This window comes from Salvelinus sp. IW2-2015, linkage group LG6.1 (genome assembly GCF_002910315.2).
Source record: "Salvelinus sp. IW2-2015 linkage group LG6.1, ASM291031v2, whole genome shotgun sequence".
In the NCBI taxonomy this organism is placed as follows: Eukaryota; Metazoa; Chordata; class Actinopteri; order Salmoniformes; family Salmonidae; genus Salvelinus; species Salvelinus sp. IW2-2015.
The window spans coordinates 8,787,217-8,803,119 of record NC_036845.1 but is presented as its reverse complement, the minus strand read 5'-3'; the positions used below and the strand labels follow the sequence as shown (position 1 = coordinate 8,803,119).

Below are 15,903 nucleotides of genomic sequence, written 5' to 3'. Positions count from 1 at the left end.
TCAAGTGAATGGATTATCTTGGCAAAGGAGAAATGCTCACTAACAGGGATGTAAGCAAATGTGCTCAAAACATTTGAGAGAAATACACTTTTTTGTGTGCATGGTACATTCATGGGATCTTTTATTTCAGCTCATGAAACATGGGACCAACACTTGACATGTTATGTTTATATTTTTGTTCAGTTTAGTTACAAAGGTTTGTGCTACTTTCAATAACAACATTAATTTATTTAACTGTTATTTCAATTATTAACCATGTTTGCATCCACAGTTTTTATGCAAGTAAAGTTATACTATAAAAAAAATCATAACAGCTGTGATGGAAACGGGAAGTTTCAGTATAATTTTATAAATGTCAACAGATAATTTCTTCATTAGACATGGTGGGATTTTTTTGTGTCTGTAAAATTAATAATGYGAGAAATTGTGGTGGAAACACATTTTTGGGCAAATATTGATTTAATAACAATTATTTTGAAGTAAACTTGGAGTCACGCTTTGATATGGTGTGTGGTCCTCCCACTAAGGACTTGCGAAACCATGCAGTTTATTAGGTAGGCTACAGATGAAATAAGTTATGATGAACTTCACAGGGTGATGAAAGTGTGTGGTGATCTTGATACTCCTTTTCAAGAAATGTCAAGGGTCTTGTTCTGGTGACATGATGATCAAAGCTTGACTGCCGTTAGAGAAATAAAAATATTCTCGCTGTTATCCATAATAATCTCATGTATTTGTCTTTATTATGGATCCCCTTGGCAGCAGCTACTCTTCCTGGGGTCCAGCAAAATTAAGGCAGTTATACAATTTTAAAAACATGACAATACATTCGCAGATTTCACAACACACTGTATGCCCTCAGGCCCCTACTCCGCCACTACCACATAACTACAATACAAAATCTATGTGTACGTGTGTGTCTAGTGCGTATGTTATTGTGTGTGTATATGCATGTGTCTCTGCCTATGTTTGTGTTGCTTCACAGTCCCCCTTGTTCCATAAGATGTATTTTCTTTTTTTTGTATCACATTTTACTGATGGATCAGTTACTTGATGTGGAATAGAGTTCCATGAAGTCATGGCTCTATGTAGTACTGTGCACCTCCCAAAGTCTGTTCTGGACTTGGGGACTGTGAAGAGACCTCATGTGGCATGTCTTGTGGGGTATGCATGGATGTCCAAGCTGTGCGCCAGTTGTTGAAACATATCAATACCTCTCACAAATACAAGTAGTGATGAAGTCAATCTCTCCTCCACATTCAGCCAGGATAGATTGACATGCATATGATTAATGTTAGCTCTCTGTATACATCCTAGGGCCAGCCGTGCTGCCCTGTTCTGAGCCAATTGCAATTTTCCTAAGTCCTTTTTTGTGGCACCTGACCACTYAACTGAACAGTAGTTCAGGTATGACAAAACTAGGGCCTGTAGGACCTGCCTTGTTGATAATGCTGTTAAGAAGGTAGCGCAGCGCTTTATTATGGACAGACTTCTCCCCATCTTAGCTATTGTTGTATCAATATGTTTTGACCATGACAGTTTACAATCCGGTGTTACTCCAAGCAGTTTAGTCACCTCAACTTGCTGAATTTCCACACTATTTATTACAAGATTTAGTTGAGGTTTAGGGTTTAGTGAATGATTTGTCCCATATACAGTGCTTTTAGTTTAAGAAATATTTAGGACTAACATATTCCTTGCCACCCAGTCTGAAGCTAACTGCAGCTCTTTTGATAAGTGTTGCAGTCATTTCAGTTGCTGTAGTAGCTGACGTGTATAGTGTTGAGTCATCCATATACATAAACACACTGGCTTTTCTCAAAGCCACTGGCATGTCGTTAGTAAAGATTGAAAAAAGTAAGGGGCCTAGACAGCTGCCCTGGGGAAATCATGATTCTACCTGGATTATGTTGGAGAGGCTTCCATTAAAGAACACCCTATGTGTTCTGTTAGACAGGTAACTCTTTATCCACAATATAACAAGGTGTGTAAAGCAGTAACACATACGTTTTTCCAGTAGCAGACTATGATCGATAATCCAAAAAGCCGCACTGAAATCTAACAAAACAGCCCCCACAATCTTTTCATCATTAATTTCTCTCAGCCAATCATCAGTCATTTGTGCAAGTGCTGTGCTTGTTGAATGTCATTCCCTATAAGCGTGCTGAAAGTCTGTTGTCAATTTGTTTACTGTAAAATAACATTGTATCTCGTCAAACATGATTTTTCCCAAAAGTTTCCAAAGGGTTGGTAACAGGTTGATTGGTTGGCTATTTGAGCCAGTAAAGGGGTCTTTACTATTATTAGGTAGCAGAATGCCTTTTGCTTCCCTCCAGGCCTGGGGGCACACACTTTCTAGTAGGATTAACTTGAAAATATGGCAAATAGGAGTGGCAATATCATCCTCTATTATCCTCAGTAATTTTCCATCCAAGTTGTCAGTCCCCGGTGGTTTGTCATTGTTGAAAAATAAAAATTAAATTAATCACCTCTTCCACAATTTCTTTAAGGAATTAAAAATTACAATGCTTGTCTTTCATCATTTGGTCAGATATACTTGGATGTGTAGTGTCAGCGTTTGTTGCTGGCATGTCATGCCAAAGTTTGCTAATCATGCCAATGAAAAAATCATTAAAGTAGTTTTGCCCTACAACCCCTTGTTTCATAGTATCGCATACAAATGTATGGAGGTAGTTTTGTGCCAAAAAGTTTAAGGAGTGTCCAAAAAAAAAAACATATTTCATGAGCTTTCTTCTATCTCCTAGATATAGGACAGACACTTCAAAACCTTATTCCTTATTAYTTATTTATTGACTATCTATTTGCCATTTATGAATGTGTTATTCAATGCTTTTCTATGGCCTATAGTATTTTTATTTTATCAACAACCCAAAAATATTTATTATTTTGATAGGCCACCTAAAGGGTCCTAAAATGTAAAATCAAATAGCTAAATGATCCATGGTATGACCATCTTAAAACAATTCCAGATGTTAGCTTAGTAGAACTTAGCCTACAATCATGGAAACACATGTGAACCATTTTATGACATCTTGTTTGTTTTTCTGTTTTGTTCTTCGTTCCTTCCCCTTTTTTATCTTAATGCCCTGGTCTGATATGTTTGAAGTACATCGCTTACTTAAGGCCATATGCCCCTCAAACTCAACTCTGGACCTCGAAGCCAGTTCTAACTGCGTTCATTCATTGTTCCCTTCTAATCAGGGGMATATATAGACCTGGGACACCAGGTGGGTGCAATTAATTATCAGCTAGAACAGAAAACCAGCAGGCTCCGGACATCATAGGGTAAGAGTTGAATACCCCTGCTATACCTTAAACAAAGGAAATAACTTTATATCAGATTAATTACTATATAGACTACCGGCACAGCCTATATTATGTCTGTATAACATGAGAATTGAGAAAGTTGGAAACACCGCACGCCTCAGTTCATAGCAGGCGAATGAACTCCCTCGCTCACTGTCACATCCACTCTGCGCGGATGAGGTACTTGGCTGGAGCGCGCCCGTAAGAAGCCAGTCGACATTTGTAACTGCTCTTAAACCTACATTCTGCGGTCAACTCACCCTGCAGACTTATTTTTGTTCACTTTGAAATTAAGCTCCATTCATCAACATCAAACTGGACTCTCGGTGGATAGTTATTTACTCCTGTTGACTTTCTTGTCAACTTTCACACACCGTTTATTGGGACATGGGTGCGAGGCGCGATGTGCAAACTTTTCTGGCTCTATCCACATTTCTATTCGTTGCAACATGTGAGCCAATGGATCAGCAAGATATGCAAGGTAAAATAAATAATACTAACTAACTCATAGTAGTGCGCATTTTGTGAATCATCTAATTCAATTAAGGGGAAGTGTGTTTCGAAATGAATGAATGCAGACAGTTATTTCAAACAAGCTCGCATTTTTGGTCTGGACTTCACTTTGTTCTGCCATAGACACATAAACTCGATATGGTTATTATAATCCTGAAAATATTAGTTACAACTGTAATAATATTTAAAATGAAATGCCCTGTAACCATTTCTAACTCGAGCGTAAAACACACCACACACAGGGCGCAACGTTTGTCTCTCACCTTTATGGCTTGAAATGTGCTGTTTTATCTCTATAGGCTACTTTCTATCATCTGTTGTCTCATTCATCTTGGTTATGTTGGGGTTGTTTCACTGCTGGTTAATTATGTTATTTATTTTCCATTTCTTACACAAATAATATGTCATATTATTTCTATTTCATATTTCCTCTCTCTTTTCTTTTTGAGATGACCAGTTTTTTCCTTCCACATGTCATAACTGATCATGTCTCCTCCACTTGTATTCTTTCTGACATAGACAGGAACAGAGAAAGTGCTAAGCCAACTATTTTATGACTTCCTTGGCTGACTTTCCCCTTATTCCCCTCTTTCCCCCTTGAGTGCTCACAGCCTGCTTGTGGCAGAAATCCTGACCATTGCCAAACCCCATTGTCCAAACCAGTGTGTGAACGGGTGAGGATGTGTCAGAAATAATAGCAGAGAGAGGGAGGCAGAGAGAAAAGGAGGAAGGGGAAAGCCTTCTTACTAAGAGCCAGAAAGCAGCCAGGAGTCCTGCTCCTTTTATTCCTCTCTCTTTTGTTTTCCCCTGGGTTTTAATGTCCAGCAATGTGTCAGCATGGGCTTTGACTTTTGGCACTATGAAGTTCTCTGTGATAATGTTCAGGAATGCCACTGCTAAAATTGATGGAAGTAAATTAATTCTGTATTGGTGCACAATCTAGGAAAGACAACAAAGACAGAGGGAAATTCAAAGTCATAGGAAGAGAAAGTAAATGTAAGAAAATAGTTGATATGTGCTATGTATTTGAACCTACAATGTTATAACACTGTACTATCTGCCTATTAAACGGACATGTAAACTGTAGATTGGGACAATTTTTTTGTGAAATAAAATAACTTGTAAAACTTGTTTCTTAAGAAGTCTTCATAAGGGATGTGGTTCTAATAAGAGTCAGATTTGCTTTTGTAATTTGGATGTTGCTTCGGAGATGTCAACTAGTCACTCAACAGTTGTCCTCATATACCTGGGCAAGGGTCAAAGGTGAAGCGTCATCATGGGACTGGATGAGAGCCTTTGATCAGGGAAAATGGTAGATAGATACCCTCTCTCTTCTTCATTATCAATCTCTGTCATTCTCTCCTTCATTATCGCTCTCTCCCCACCCCCTCTCCAGTCATTGACATGCTAACCCTGGACTCCAAGACCAGTGTGTCTGCGGTGGAGAAGGTGACAGGTGCCATGAGTGTGCTCAGTGACATCTACATCGTGTCCACATTCCGCCTGCCTCCCAAGATGGGAGGGGTGCTGCTGGGCATCTACAGCAAAGAGGAGAACAAGAAGTATCTGGAGCTGGCCATCATGGGAAAGATCAACAAAGGTACTTAGATACTGTCACTCTCACCCACTGACTAAAACATAATTAACAATTTCCCAGTTTCTCTGTGACGGAGCATTCAACTAACTCAGTCTCAAACCACCTTTAGTATTTAAAAGTGTTCACATGAATATCAATCTGTCCATCAAGTTTCCCTTTTTCCATCCCCCTTTTTTGTATCCGTTTGAATTTTCTCTCCGTGTTCTTCTTTTGCTGTTATTAGTTACCTTTCCTTGTTCAGTAAATCCCTAAATTTTTGTTTTTCTCTCCCTGTTACCCTCTCTCGTATTACCCTCTCTCGTATTACCCTCTCTCGTATTACCCTCTCTCGTATTACCCTCTCTCGTCTTACCCTCTCTCGTATTACCCTCTCTCGTATTACCCTCTCTCGTAGCTTTGGTGCGTTACGTGAGGGAGGATGGCAGAATTCACACAGTGAACCTCCAGAGCACAAACCTGGCTGATGGTCGCACACACTCCATTATTCTCCGGATCGGAGGCCTGCGCAGAGACAACCTACACCTGGAGCTCTACGTCAATTGTCGATTGGCTGACTCCAGCCAGGGCCTCCCTCCATTGGTCCCTCTCCCCGCGGAGAAGGTGGAGATTCGTAATGGCTTCAAGGCCTACGCAAGGCTACAGGTGACAAGGAGCACTGAGTCTGACACTAAGTCCCAAGTAAATCCCATGCCCCTTTAGCTAGGGGCCAGGGYTTCATCTCAATAGCCCAACGTGGCTTGCTCTCCTCGTCTCCTATCCTCAATCTGCACTTATTTAAAACACAGGGTGAAGCAATATGGTGGATGCCTACTGGAAATTAGCTTTCACCTGTCAAGGTCTTTCACATCAGTGTAGATGAAGTGGAGCAGACGAGGAGTGGAGGCAACTTTTAATTGAGAGGTGGTCCTCTTTGACTACCTTTAACCATAGCAACAGCTGTCATATCTAATCATATCATATCATCATCATGCTATCATCATAGCAGCTTCAACCACAGCATGGTGTGATCCAAGCTTCTCCCATTACAGGGTGCTGTGGAGTCCCTCAAAATGGCGCTAGGGGGCAGTGTGGCCAAAGCAGGTACCCTGACAGACTGTCCATTCCAGGGGGATTCATCAGTCTACAGCACAGGTGTGTCCAAAATCACTATATGACTTTCCAAGATGAAGTCTGTTATGAAAATGGTTAATCAGATGTGTATCCGGAACATGTTTCAACCAAAAGTCCTTTTCCTCTTCTTACAGTCGGTGCGACTGCAGAAGTGAACTCCATTCTAGGTGAGTGTATCCAAATGTCTCTTTTCAAGTATGCAGTGAAATCAATGTCTTATGGCAATGTGTGTTGGCTTTACTTGACAATGATTGGGCATTCTGTGGGTATTGTATGTCAGGAGACCACACAAAGGCTCTGATTGGTCAGCTGATCATCTTTAACCAGATCCTAGGAGAGCTGCGAGAGGACATCAGAGAGCAGGTGGGTTGTGTGTGTGTGTGTGTGTGTTTCTACAAGTGTATGCATGCAGCATGTATGTGTGTCTGCATACTGTATGTGATTGTGCATTTTCATTGATGCCTCCAGGTGAAGGAGATGTCCCTGATTAGGAACACCATTCTGGAGTGCCAAGTGTGTGGTGAGTGAACAGCCATGGGAAAAAAACTATGTGTACTGAAAAATTTGACCCATCTCATGTTCCCTGTTCTTGTCTTGCTCTTAAATACAAAACCTAAACCAACGGTGTGTTGACCTCCAGGCTTCCACGACCCTCGTTCCCGCTGCTCCCCCAACCCCTGTTTTAAGGGCCTGTCCTGCATGGAGACCTTTGACTACCCAGGGTACCGCTGTGGTCCCTGCCCGGAGGGCTTGACGGGCAACGGAACCCACTGCCAAGACATTGACGAGGTATGACACAATAACAGACAGGAAATGGAAATTAGCCTGGCTGGGTTTTAAATGGTGTTTTTTACACTGCCTCAAGCTCACAGTTGAATGAAATGTGAATTGACAAGGCTTTTAGGGTGACAGCTGAGCTGTTGTCAAAATAGACAGAGTCACTTCAAGTACTCAGCACGGCTCTTATTTCAAAGAGCCCCTACTGTACCACTTATCTCTGTCTATTTCTCTCTCGACTCCCCCACTCTCTCTGTTCTCTCTCTATTTCTATTCTCTGTCTCTCTAACTTGTCTCAGTGTTCCATAGCCCAGCCCTGCTACTCTCCAGGTGCGTGTATAAACACAGTGAAGGGTTTCAGCTGTGAACTCTGCCCCCCTGGTCTCTGGGGCCCACCCGTCTTTGGGGTCGGACTGGAGTACGCCAACCACCACAAGCAGGTACACACACAAACACACACACTATCACTTTTTTCCTTACTGTCATAATCCATAATTCCCTATTGTCCTATTTCTTCCTCACACACCTTGCTGTGGTTTTGTCTACAGGAGTGTGCAGACATCGATGAGTGTATTGAAGTTGCCAACGCCTGTGTGCCCCACTCCATGTGTACCAACACCATCGTAAGTAGAAACCCTTTTCAAATGTGTTTATTACAATGTATGTACAGCGTCAAATCTTCACAAACGAGACATCGCTCTCTTGTGATCATGTGAGAGTACTGTAGAGCCGCTCTGTAGTAAAGCTGTTCTCTCTCCCTTGCTCCTCTCTCACCCCCAACCTCTCCTTCTCTCTCTCCCCCGTCCTCCTCTCTCTCTCTCTCTCTCTCTCTCTCTCTTCATCTCTCTCTCTCCTCTCTCTCTCTCTCTCTCCTCTCTCTCTATCTCTCTCCATCTCTCCATCTCTCCAGGGCTCGTTCAGGTGTGGTGGCTGTAAGGTGGGTTACCTGGGGAACCAGACAGTGGGCTGCGTGCCCCGTAGGTCCTGTGCCACACTCAGCTTTAACCCTTGTGATGCCAACGCCCACTGCATCATAGAGCGGAACGGAGAGGTGTCCTGTGCGGTAAGCAACAGTGGTCTTTTACTACCTTTGCCCTCCTGGACAGGAACAGAGGAGCCACACTACCCTATACTGCCAGCCTCGGTATACTACTTTATAGATGTACTTTAGGTTTGGTTGAAAATGCTCTCCTTCTCCATTCTCCAGTGCAACATTGGCTGGGCCGGTAACGGGAACACTTGTGGCACAGACACAGACATTGATGGATACCCAGACCGCTCTCTGCCCTGTATGGACAATGACAAGCACTGTAAACAGGACAACTGTGTTTACACACCCAACTCAGGCCAGGAGGATGCAGACAACGATGGCATCGGAGACCAGTGTGACGAGGACGCAGATGGGGACGGCATCAAAGAATGTGGAGGTGTGTGTGTTTCCATCTCAGACCCTCTGTGGTAATTGTATCTGGGTGTATGTGTGTGATAATATAACTTGTATGATTGTAAGTCATTGTTTCTCATTTTTTCTCATGACCATAACTGTTATATTTTGCAGGATAACTGTCGACTAGAACCCAACAAAGATCAGCAGAACTCAGACACAGACTCTTTCGGTGATGCCTGTGACAACTGTCCCAATGTCCCTAACATTGACCAGAGGGATACGGACAGCAACGGGCAAGGAGACGCCTGTGACAATGACATAGATGGAGATGGTGTGTATTCACACAGGCGCGTGCGCACACACTCACACTTTCAGTCACACACTCACTCACACATAAACGGCAAGATGTCTGGGAGACAACTTTGTGGGCCGCAGTTGAAGTTGGCATTACACTCATTGCAACTAGGTGATGGCCCTCATGTCGCCCCCTGTCTTACCCTGGTGTTCAGGTATCCCCAACGTGCTAGACAACTGCCCCAGAGTCCCCAACCCCATGCAGACAGACAGGGATGGAGACGGGGTAGGAGACGCCTGCGACAGCTGCCCTGAGATCAGCAACCCCATGCAGGTAAAATAACCTTCACACACCCCCAACTCCCAAAATGTGGATCTACAGAAGATATTCAGCCACTCTTGGCTGAAACAGGGTTTAGGCTGCTCATTTGTCTTGTCTTTGGTTTATTCTGACCCTCTCCCCCTAGACGGACATTGACAATGACCTGGTGGGGGATGTGTGTGACACTGACCAGGACACGTGAGTCTCTGACTTCAACATGCACGCACGCCCGCCCGCCTACACACAAACACATACACATTGCACTCACACTGCTACAGGTGTCACACAGCGCTACACCTGCTGTGGCTAACACACACATACATACACCTGCTGCGCTCATATTCACAAAAACACACAGTCACTGTTGGGATTTACAAGTAGACACACACACCTGCTGGGGCATGTTTTTGTGCTGCAGTTGTTAGACCTTCCGGATGGTGGTTTTCTAGGTGATCAAAAAAACGCTAACTATTTCAGTACAAACAAAATTAGTGAACATAACATGACTTGGGCCAGGATTCAATGCAAGGCACACTATACCTGATTTTTAAAGGTAATGTACGATTGAGCCGACATGCGCAGCATTTACCATGAATGTGATCTCCATGAACGTTGTTTAAAATGCCTAAGGCGCATTGTTGGTTGTCTAGTGCACTGCGCTAGAGCACGTCTTGAATGAAATCCCATCCTTTGAGTTGAACTGAATTACAATGTGTCTATGTGTGTTCTAGGGATGGGGACGGTCACCAGGATTCCAGGGACAACTGCCCTGACCATCCCAACAGCTCCCAGCTGGACTCGGACAACGATGGCATTGGGGATGACTGTGACGATGACGATGACAATGACGGATTCCCAGACGTACAAGACAACTGCAGACTTATCACCAATCCCAACCAGAAAGATTCTAACAGTAACCAACCATTATTAAAACTTGAACAGTGAACTATCCCTTTAACAGTAACCAACCGTTAAAGGGATAGGTTCACTGTTCAAGTTGTAGCTTTTTTAAAACATCTTCATTGCTAAATGCTTCAAAAGTGCCCCTCTGTCTTAATACGGCCATCTCCCTCTCCTCTCCCAGGTAACGGGGTGGGCGATGTGTGTGAGAACGACTTTGACAACGATTCAGTCTGGGATCTGATTGATGTGTGCCCTGAGAGTTCAGAGGTCACACTGACAGACTTCAGAGCCTATCAGACAGTCATTCTGGATCCAGAGGGTGATGCCCAGATCGATCCCAATTGGGTGGTGCTCAATCAGGTGACCCTTGACCTCTTTGGCTCAACACATGAACAACTTTGATCGTAGGCTGAAATATCCCTTTAAGGTTATCCTCCTACTCTGAAATCAGTTTACAAGGAGCACCATTATGGTTATTATAAATTGGCCTATGTTAGTGCATTGACTACAGTCTAAAGCCTGGTATATTGCATTGTGCATATTTGTCAAGTTCTTATGGAATACTCAACAATTAGGTGTGTGATTCATTGTGGATACAGATTCTGATTTTAGCGAGTCCTCTTTTATTGCAGGGCATGGAAATAGTTCAGACCATGAACAGTGATCCTGGTTTAGCTGTGGGTAAGTTGATGTTATGGGTTATGTTGTTTGTTACTTCTTGTCCTAGTCCTGTGATGTATGTACTCTAAATATAATTGCTCCTATTTAGGCCTACACAGTGATTTCATTATAGCAGTGTATTGAAAAGGTGCTGGAAAGAAATATATACATTTTTAAATTCCAATGAACTGAATTGACCTGACTCAACGTAATAACCTCCCCCAGGCTACACAGCGTTCAACGGGGTGGACTTTGAGGGCACCTTCCACATCAACACGGTGACGGACGACGACTATGCAGGCTTCATCTTCGGCTACCAGGACTCCTCTTCCTTCTACGTGGTGATGTGGAAACAGACAGAGCAGACCTACTGGCAGTCGACACCCTTCAGGGCCGTGGCCCAACCTGGCCTRCAGCTCAAAGTGAGTGATGGGACACAAACACAGCAGCCTATAGGTGGTGCTACTGATAAGAACCTTGGCTGAATCGGAACACTTCCTGAGAATCACCTTCAGACAGACTCTGCTGTTGGATATAAGTACAACAAAGCATGTTGTGGTGGCATTGTAAAAACCTTTGATAGTTATCCAGTCAAATATRAAATAATCTACTACAGGGTTCAGAATATACAACATACTCTCTCTCTCTCTGTCTTGTTACCCTACAGGCAGTGAAGTCCCGTACAGGGCCTGGTGAGTACCTGCGTAACGCCCTGTGGCACACAGGGGACACCAACGAGGAGGTGAAGCTGCTGTGGTCGGACCCACGGAACGTTGGCTGGAGAGACAAGACATCTTACCGCTGGCAGCTCAGCCACAGGCCCCAGGTGGGATACATCAGGTAGGCCACACCCCTCATTCTCTCTTAGTTCTTTATTATTTTTATTTTATTTTAATCTACTACTTTCTATTTGTAGCCGATGTTCAGTAACTGTTTTATTGTCAAAGTMATTTAGTACCTGCTTAACTATGTATCAGAATTCCATAGTTTTTTACTTACTCGGGGGCAGATGGGTTCGATGGGTTTGCACTTGAAGCTGAGTTCATCCTCACTGGACAGGACACAGTTGTGGTACACAGCTGTGTGTGACCACTGTTGACCACTAGAGGGAGTTTACACTGCCTTGGCTTGGCTTGGATGATTAAAAAAGGAAAAGAAAGATGGCTGGTGGCAGTTTGGTGGACTTGGTGGCTATTCACCAATTTATACTCCATATTTTTTCCCTCCTAAACCTCTTTGTGACTTTTACAGAGAGACCGGCCCCCTGGCCATCTATTGTCCCTGTTGCCATGTCAACCAAATCCTTGGCAAGAATTTTCTGAGTGCCTGTTCATATGCAGATCCAGAGGAAACTACTGTAGAGTGGGGGGTCTGAGAGAGAGAAGGGGGGRAAAAGCGAGAGAGGGAGAGAGCAGGGAGAGWATCAAAGTCACAGAAATAAACAGAAAGATAAACAAGTGTGAGGGAGTCTGACTAGAGGCACTGAGAGTAACATAGCAGAATAAGGAAAAATCTCAAGCAGATTGTCAAATTCTAAGAGTGAAAGAGAATATCTTAAATCAGACGTCATGTTCGAGGAACATTTTGCTTATGCAAATAGTTTAATAAACCAGATTTATTGCGTGGCATAAATACCACATTGTGCTCAACAAAGCATCAGCAAGACATTTTCAAAAGACACATTCATTTGAACCAACACCTGCGTTTGAGCATCTCTCAAAACCCTCACATCTCTGGCCCATTATCAGTAGTGATGTGTAGGTAAAATCACCGGGGAAGCCAAGCCAGAACAAAAAGACATATTATGTTGTGATAATTGCTTTATTTGCTCTATAACCTGCCTTGACACCGTGATATATAGGCCTAGGGCCGAGACAATAAGAAGACACAGCGGCAGAATAAATTCAACTACATATTTGTTTCATCACAAAACCGGAGAGCAACATCTGTCTGGTGAAGTTCACAAAACATATTGCATGAAACAAACAGTTACATGACCTACAGCATGGTCAAGCAAGGTAATGTTTCAGACATTTTTGGACCACTAAACAACTATTGATTTAGAACCACTGAGAGTTACYGCARGTCATAAAGAAAACAGGAGCTGCCTCCACTATTCCAGCACCATTTCAACTTCAACATTTCAACATCATCAAATCACCTCTGATTAGTCTAATAGTGACAACTAAAAGATACCAAAAACGATTTAGTCCAATCAACGTAAGCTAAATATGATGTGGCTGTCCATGGAACAGATTTCTGTGTGTGTATGTGTGTATATTTGTGTGTGTTTGCATGCGTACAAGTAGAAAAAACTTGTTGACTCACCCTACTTGTAGAGAAACGCCAATGTCATCCTCCACTTTCATGTTGCCTAAACGGCCTATGACTATACTTGTTAACGTCCAGGGGCACAATGTATGAATTTATGGTTAGATCAGAATCGCCGTTATAATCATTGGCCAGCATGGAGAATTAAGTAAAACTACAAGTCCAAATCCCTATCTCCATCCATTGCTAATTTTAGGAAAGGGACGATTTTAGCAAGCTAGTCCCCGGAAGACAACAACACAATGAGATGCAACAATTCAAWTTTTTTTCTGCCAATAATGATGTTTGGCTTGTGATGTGATTAGTCTGAAGCCAAATCTAAACTGTCTTCCCTTGACACTTTTTTTTGGTGCTCCAGGACCATTCAGAGCTGAGCTCACTCAGTTTAGCTCAACACTGATTGGCTATTATTATTTTTTATTTCTAATCAATGGAGACCAAATGCTCGCTAGCTTCCCTTGCATTCAATGCTACGGGCAGCAACAATTTCATACTCTTTCTGACCAGACAGCGTCAGATAGATACGCTAYACATACTGAGACAGAGGGGCGCTGTTACGTTAGATCAGATGCTTTCTCTGGTGAGATACATTCAGCCTGTTGCGAATTGAAGGAAATGTATGAAGCACAGAGAGGCAAAAGATACATTATTTTGTATGTTTTTTTCTTGGTCCATTTTTTGGGGGAAGCCTAGCTTCCCTTGGCATCCATGAATACACGCCACTGCCCATTCGGAAAAAAAGTTGCCAGAGAAAAAGAGAGTTGGGGGGTGGAGTTTGAGGAGGTTGTGTAGGGAGGGGGGGTCTCTCCAGTGGGGTGCAGTGAGGGGAGAGTGGAGCGAGAGAGAGACTTGTTTTTTAGAGGCAGGGAGGCCCTATTCAGACCCAAACAGAAAGACACCTGCTTTGTATGCTGTGCAGAGGAGTCAATGGAGCACCGCAGCGATGCACTGCACTCACTCAGGCAACGACTGGGACAGGGGCTGGGCCTGCTCTCTCTGTCTCTGTTCATCCAAATAACCCATTTTGAGTTCTGTGGTTACTTGCCACTGGGTTTTATGGCACTTCATTTGACTAATCTCTTATATGACCATATGCCAACTACTACAGCTACCCACAACAATCACGTTATGGGTATGTGACAGTGGTATAAATAAGGACAGTGTGAAGTTATAGGATGACTTTCATTTTGATAATTACCAAAGGGAACATGACTAGAAATGACAAGGGAATTTAAAAGTCCCCTGATTTGTGCATTGTCCCGTGCTCTGTGGCAGGGTGAAGTTATATGAGGGGACGGAGATTGTGGCCGACTCTGGCGTGGTGATTGACACTACCATGAGAGGCGGACGACTGGGGGTCTTCTGTTTCTCCCAAGAGAACATCATCTGGTCCAACCTGCGCTACCGCTGCAACGGTAAGACTCCGTTCTTCACATTGCTACTAACCACTAACGATACTTGTATTGAACAACATAATGCTAGTGAACTAATTTACTTGTATGTTCTGCTTCATGTATCTGTTGTTTATTAGACACTGTTCCAGACGACTTCAACCCATATCGCAAACAGGTCCTGCTGCACATCAAGGTGTGAGATGATTCGAGGATGTGTGAGTGCTGAGGCATATAGATGAGTAACCTCTCCAGCACTGTCTCTCTACACACACACTCACACACACACACACTCTTACTGCCTCTCAGTACAGAATTTCAACTGCTGTTAAAATGAGTGTGACTGTGTCTGCCCATGAGTGAAAGGGGAGGGGTTTCAGAGTTGTGGTAAAGGAGGAAGAAGAACCAATTTACAACATTGTTGTTATACCAGACTGGAAAAGCAAAAAGGTACTAGACTTTGGAAGAAAGTATACATGATAATTAATGTATGTAGGACTGTGTTACTTCTGGGTTTGAGTTGCTGTCCTTGCCTTCAATTTCACTGTATGAACGGTGGTTGTGTGAATGACAGCGGTTAACCGTTGAGTTTGACTGTTGCGTTAGGTATGAGTGCTGTTGTTGCTTTGTGTTTGTGTATTTACAGCTATTATATGAATAAATTGATTATATTTTATGAAGCATAAACAAAGAGCAACACAGTCTTTGTCCACAAAAAAATAATAAACAATTGAATTTCTTAAAAATATGTTTATTTGACCTTTGTGATTCTGTACACAACAAGAATGCTAATGAACGATACTACTTAGAATAAAAAACTGTCAAAGAAATCAAGAGCAACTGTGAATGTGCACTGCTGTTCCGAGGTCATCCAGGCAGTGAAGTATGTGGTGACACTGGTGCTAACTGTATCTAATCGCTGAGTGCTGTGGTTKTCATCATACCTCCCAGGAGCAGACAGACCCCAGGGCTCAACTGACTGAACTGCCTGTCTCCACTGTCTGCTTCTCTGCTCCACCATAATAGCCAGTCATAGAAATCCATATACATGGTACAGAACTTGCTATATTTAATATCATATATTATGTGTCACATTGCCTAATTACGTTATTCTTATGCCAGTGTAGTAACACTGTAATAACTCAATGATAACACTGTATTTTAACATGTTACATTGTAACTTGCTTTGTAATGGAGTTGAGCATTTTGTTACCACATAAGTGAAATAAAACCTCTTCCCATTCTACTTGTGTAATAACAACAAAACAAGTTCCCTGCTTAGGACAGACTT

At 42.9% G+C, this 15,903-nt stretch overlaps 1 protein-coding gene across 1 annotated transcript; it reads left to right on the top strand.

The window, feature by feature from the left end:
* Positions 1-3,321: 3,321 nt before the first annotated feature.
* Positions 3,322-15,382, top strand: LOC111964987 (thrombospondin-3a-like). Its single transcript, XM_023988899.2, has 22 exons — positions 3,322-3,808; positions 5,237-5,440; positions 5,832-6,079; positions 6,466-6,568; positions 6,682-6,714; positions 6,828-6,910; positions 7,016-7,067; positions 7,188-7,336; positions 7,624-7,764; positions 7,873-7,947; positions 8,235-8,387; positions 8,532-8,759; positions 8,883-9,042; positions 9,221-9,339; positions 9,473-9,525; positions 10,059-10,240; positions 10,412-10,590; positions 10,863-10,911; positions 11,116-11,312; positions 11,558-11,730; positions 14,497-14,636; positions 14,753-15,382. The coding sequence occupies exons 1-22, from the start codon at positions 3,715-3,717 to the stop codon at positions 14,812-14,814; spliced, it is 2,877 nt and encodes a 958-aa protein (XP_023844667.1). The 5' UTR covers positions 3,322-3,714; the 3' UTR covers positions 14,815-15,382.
* The last annotated feature ends 521 nt before the right edge of the window (positions 15,383-15,903 follow it).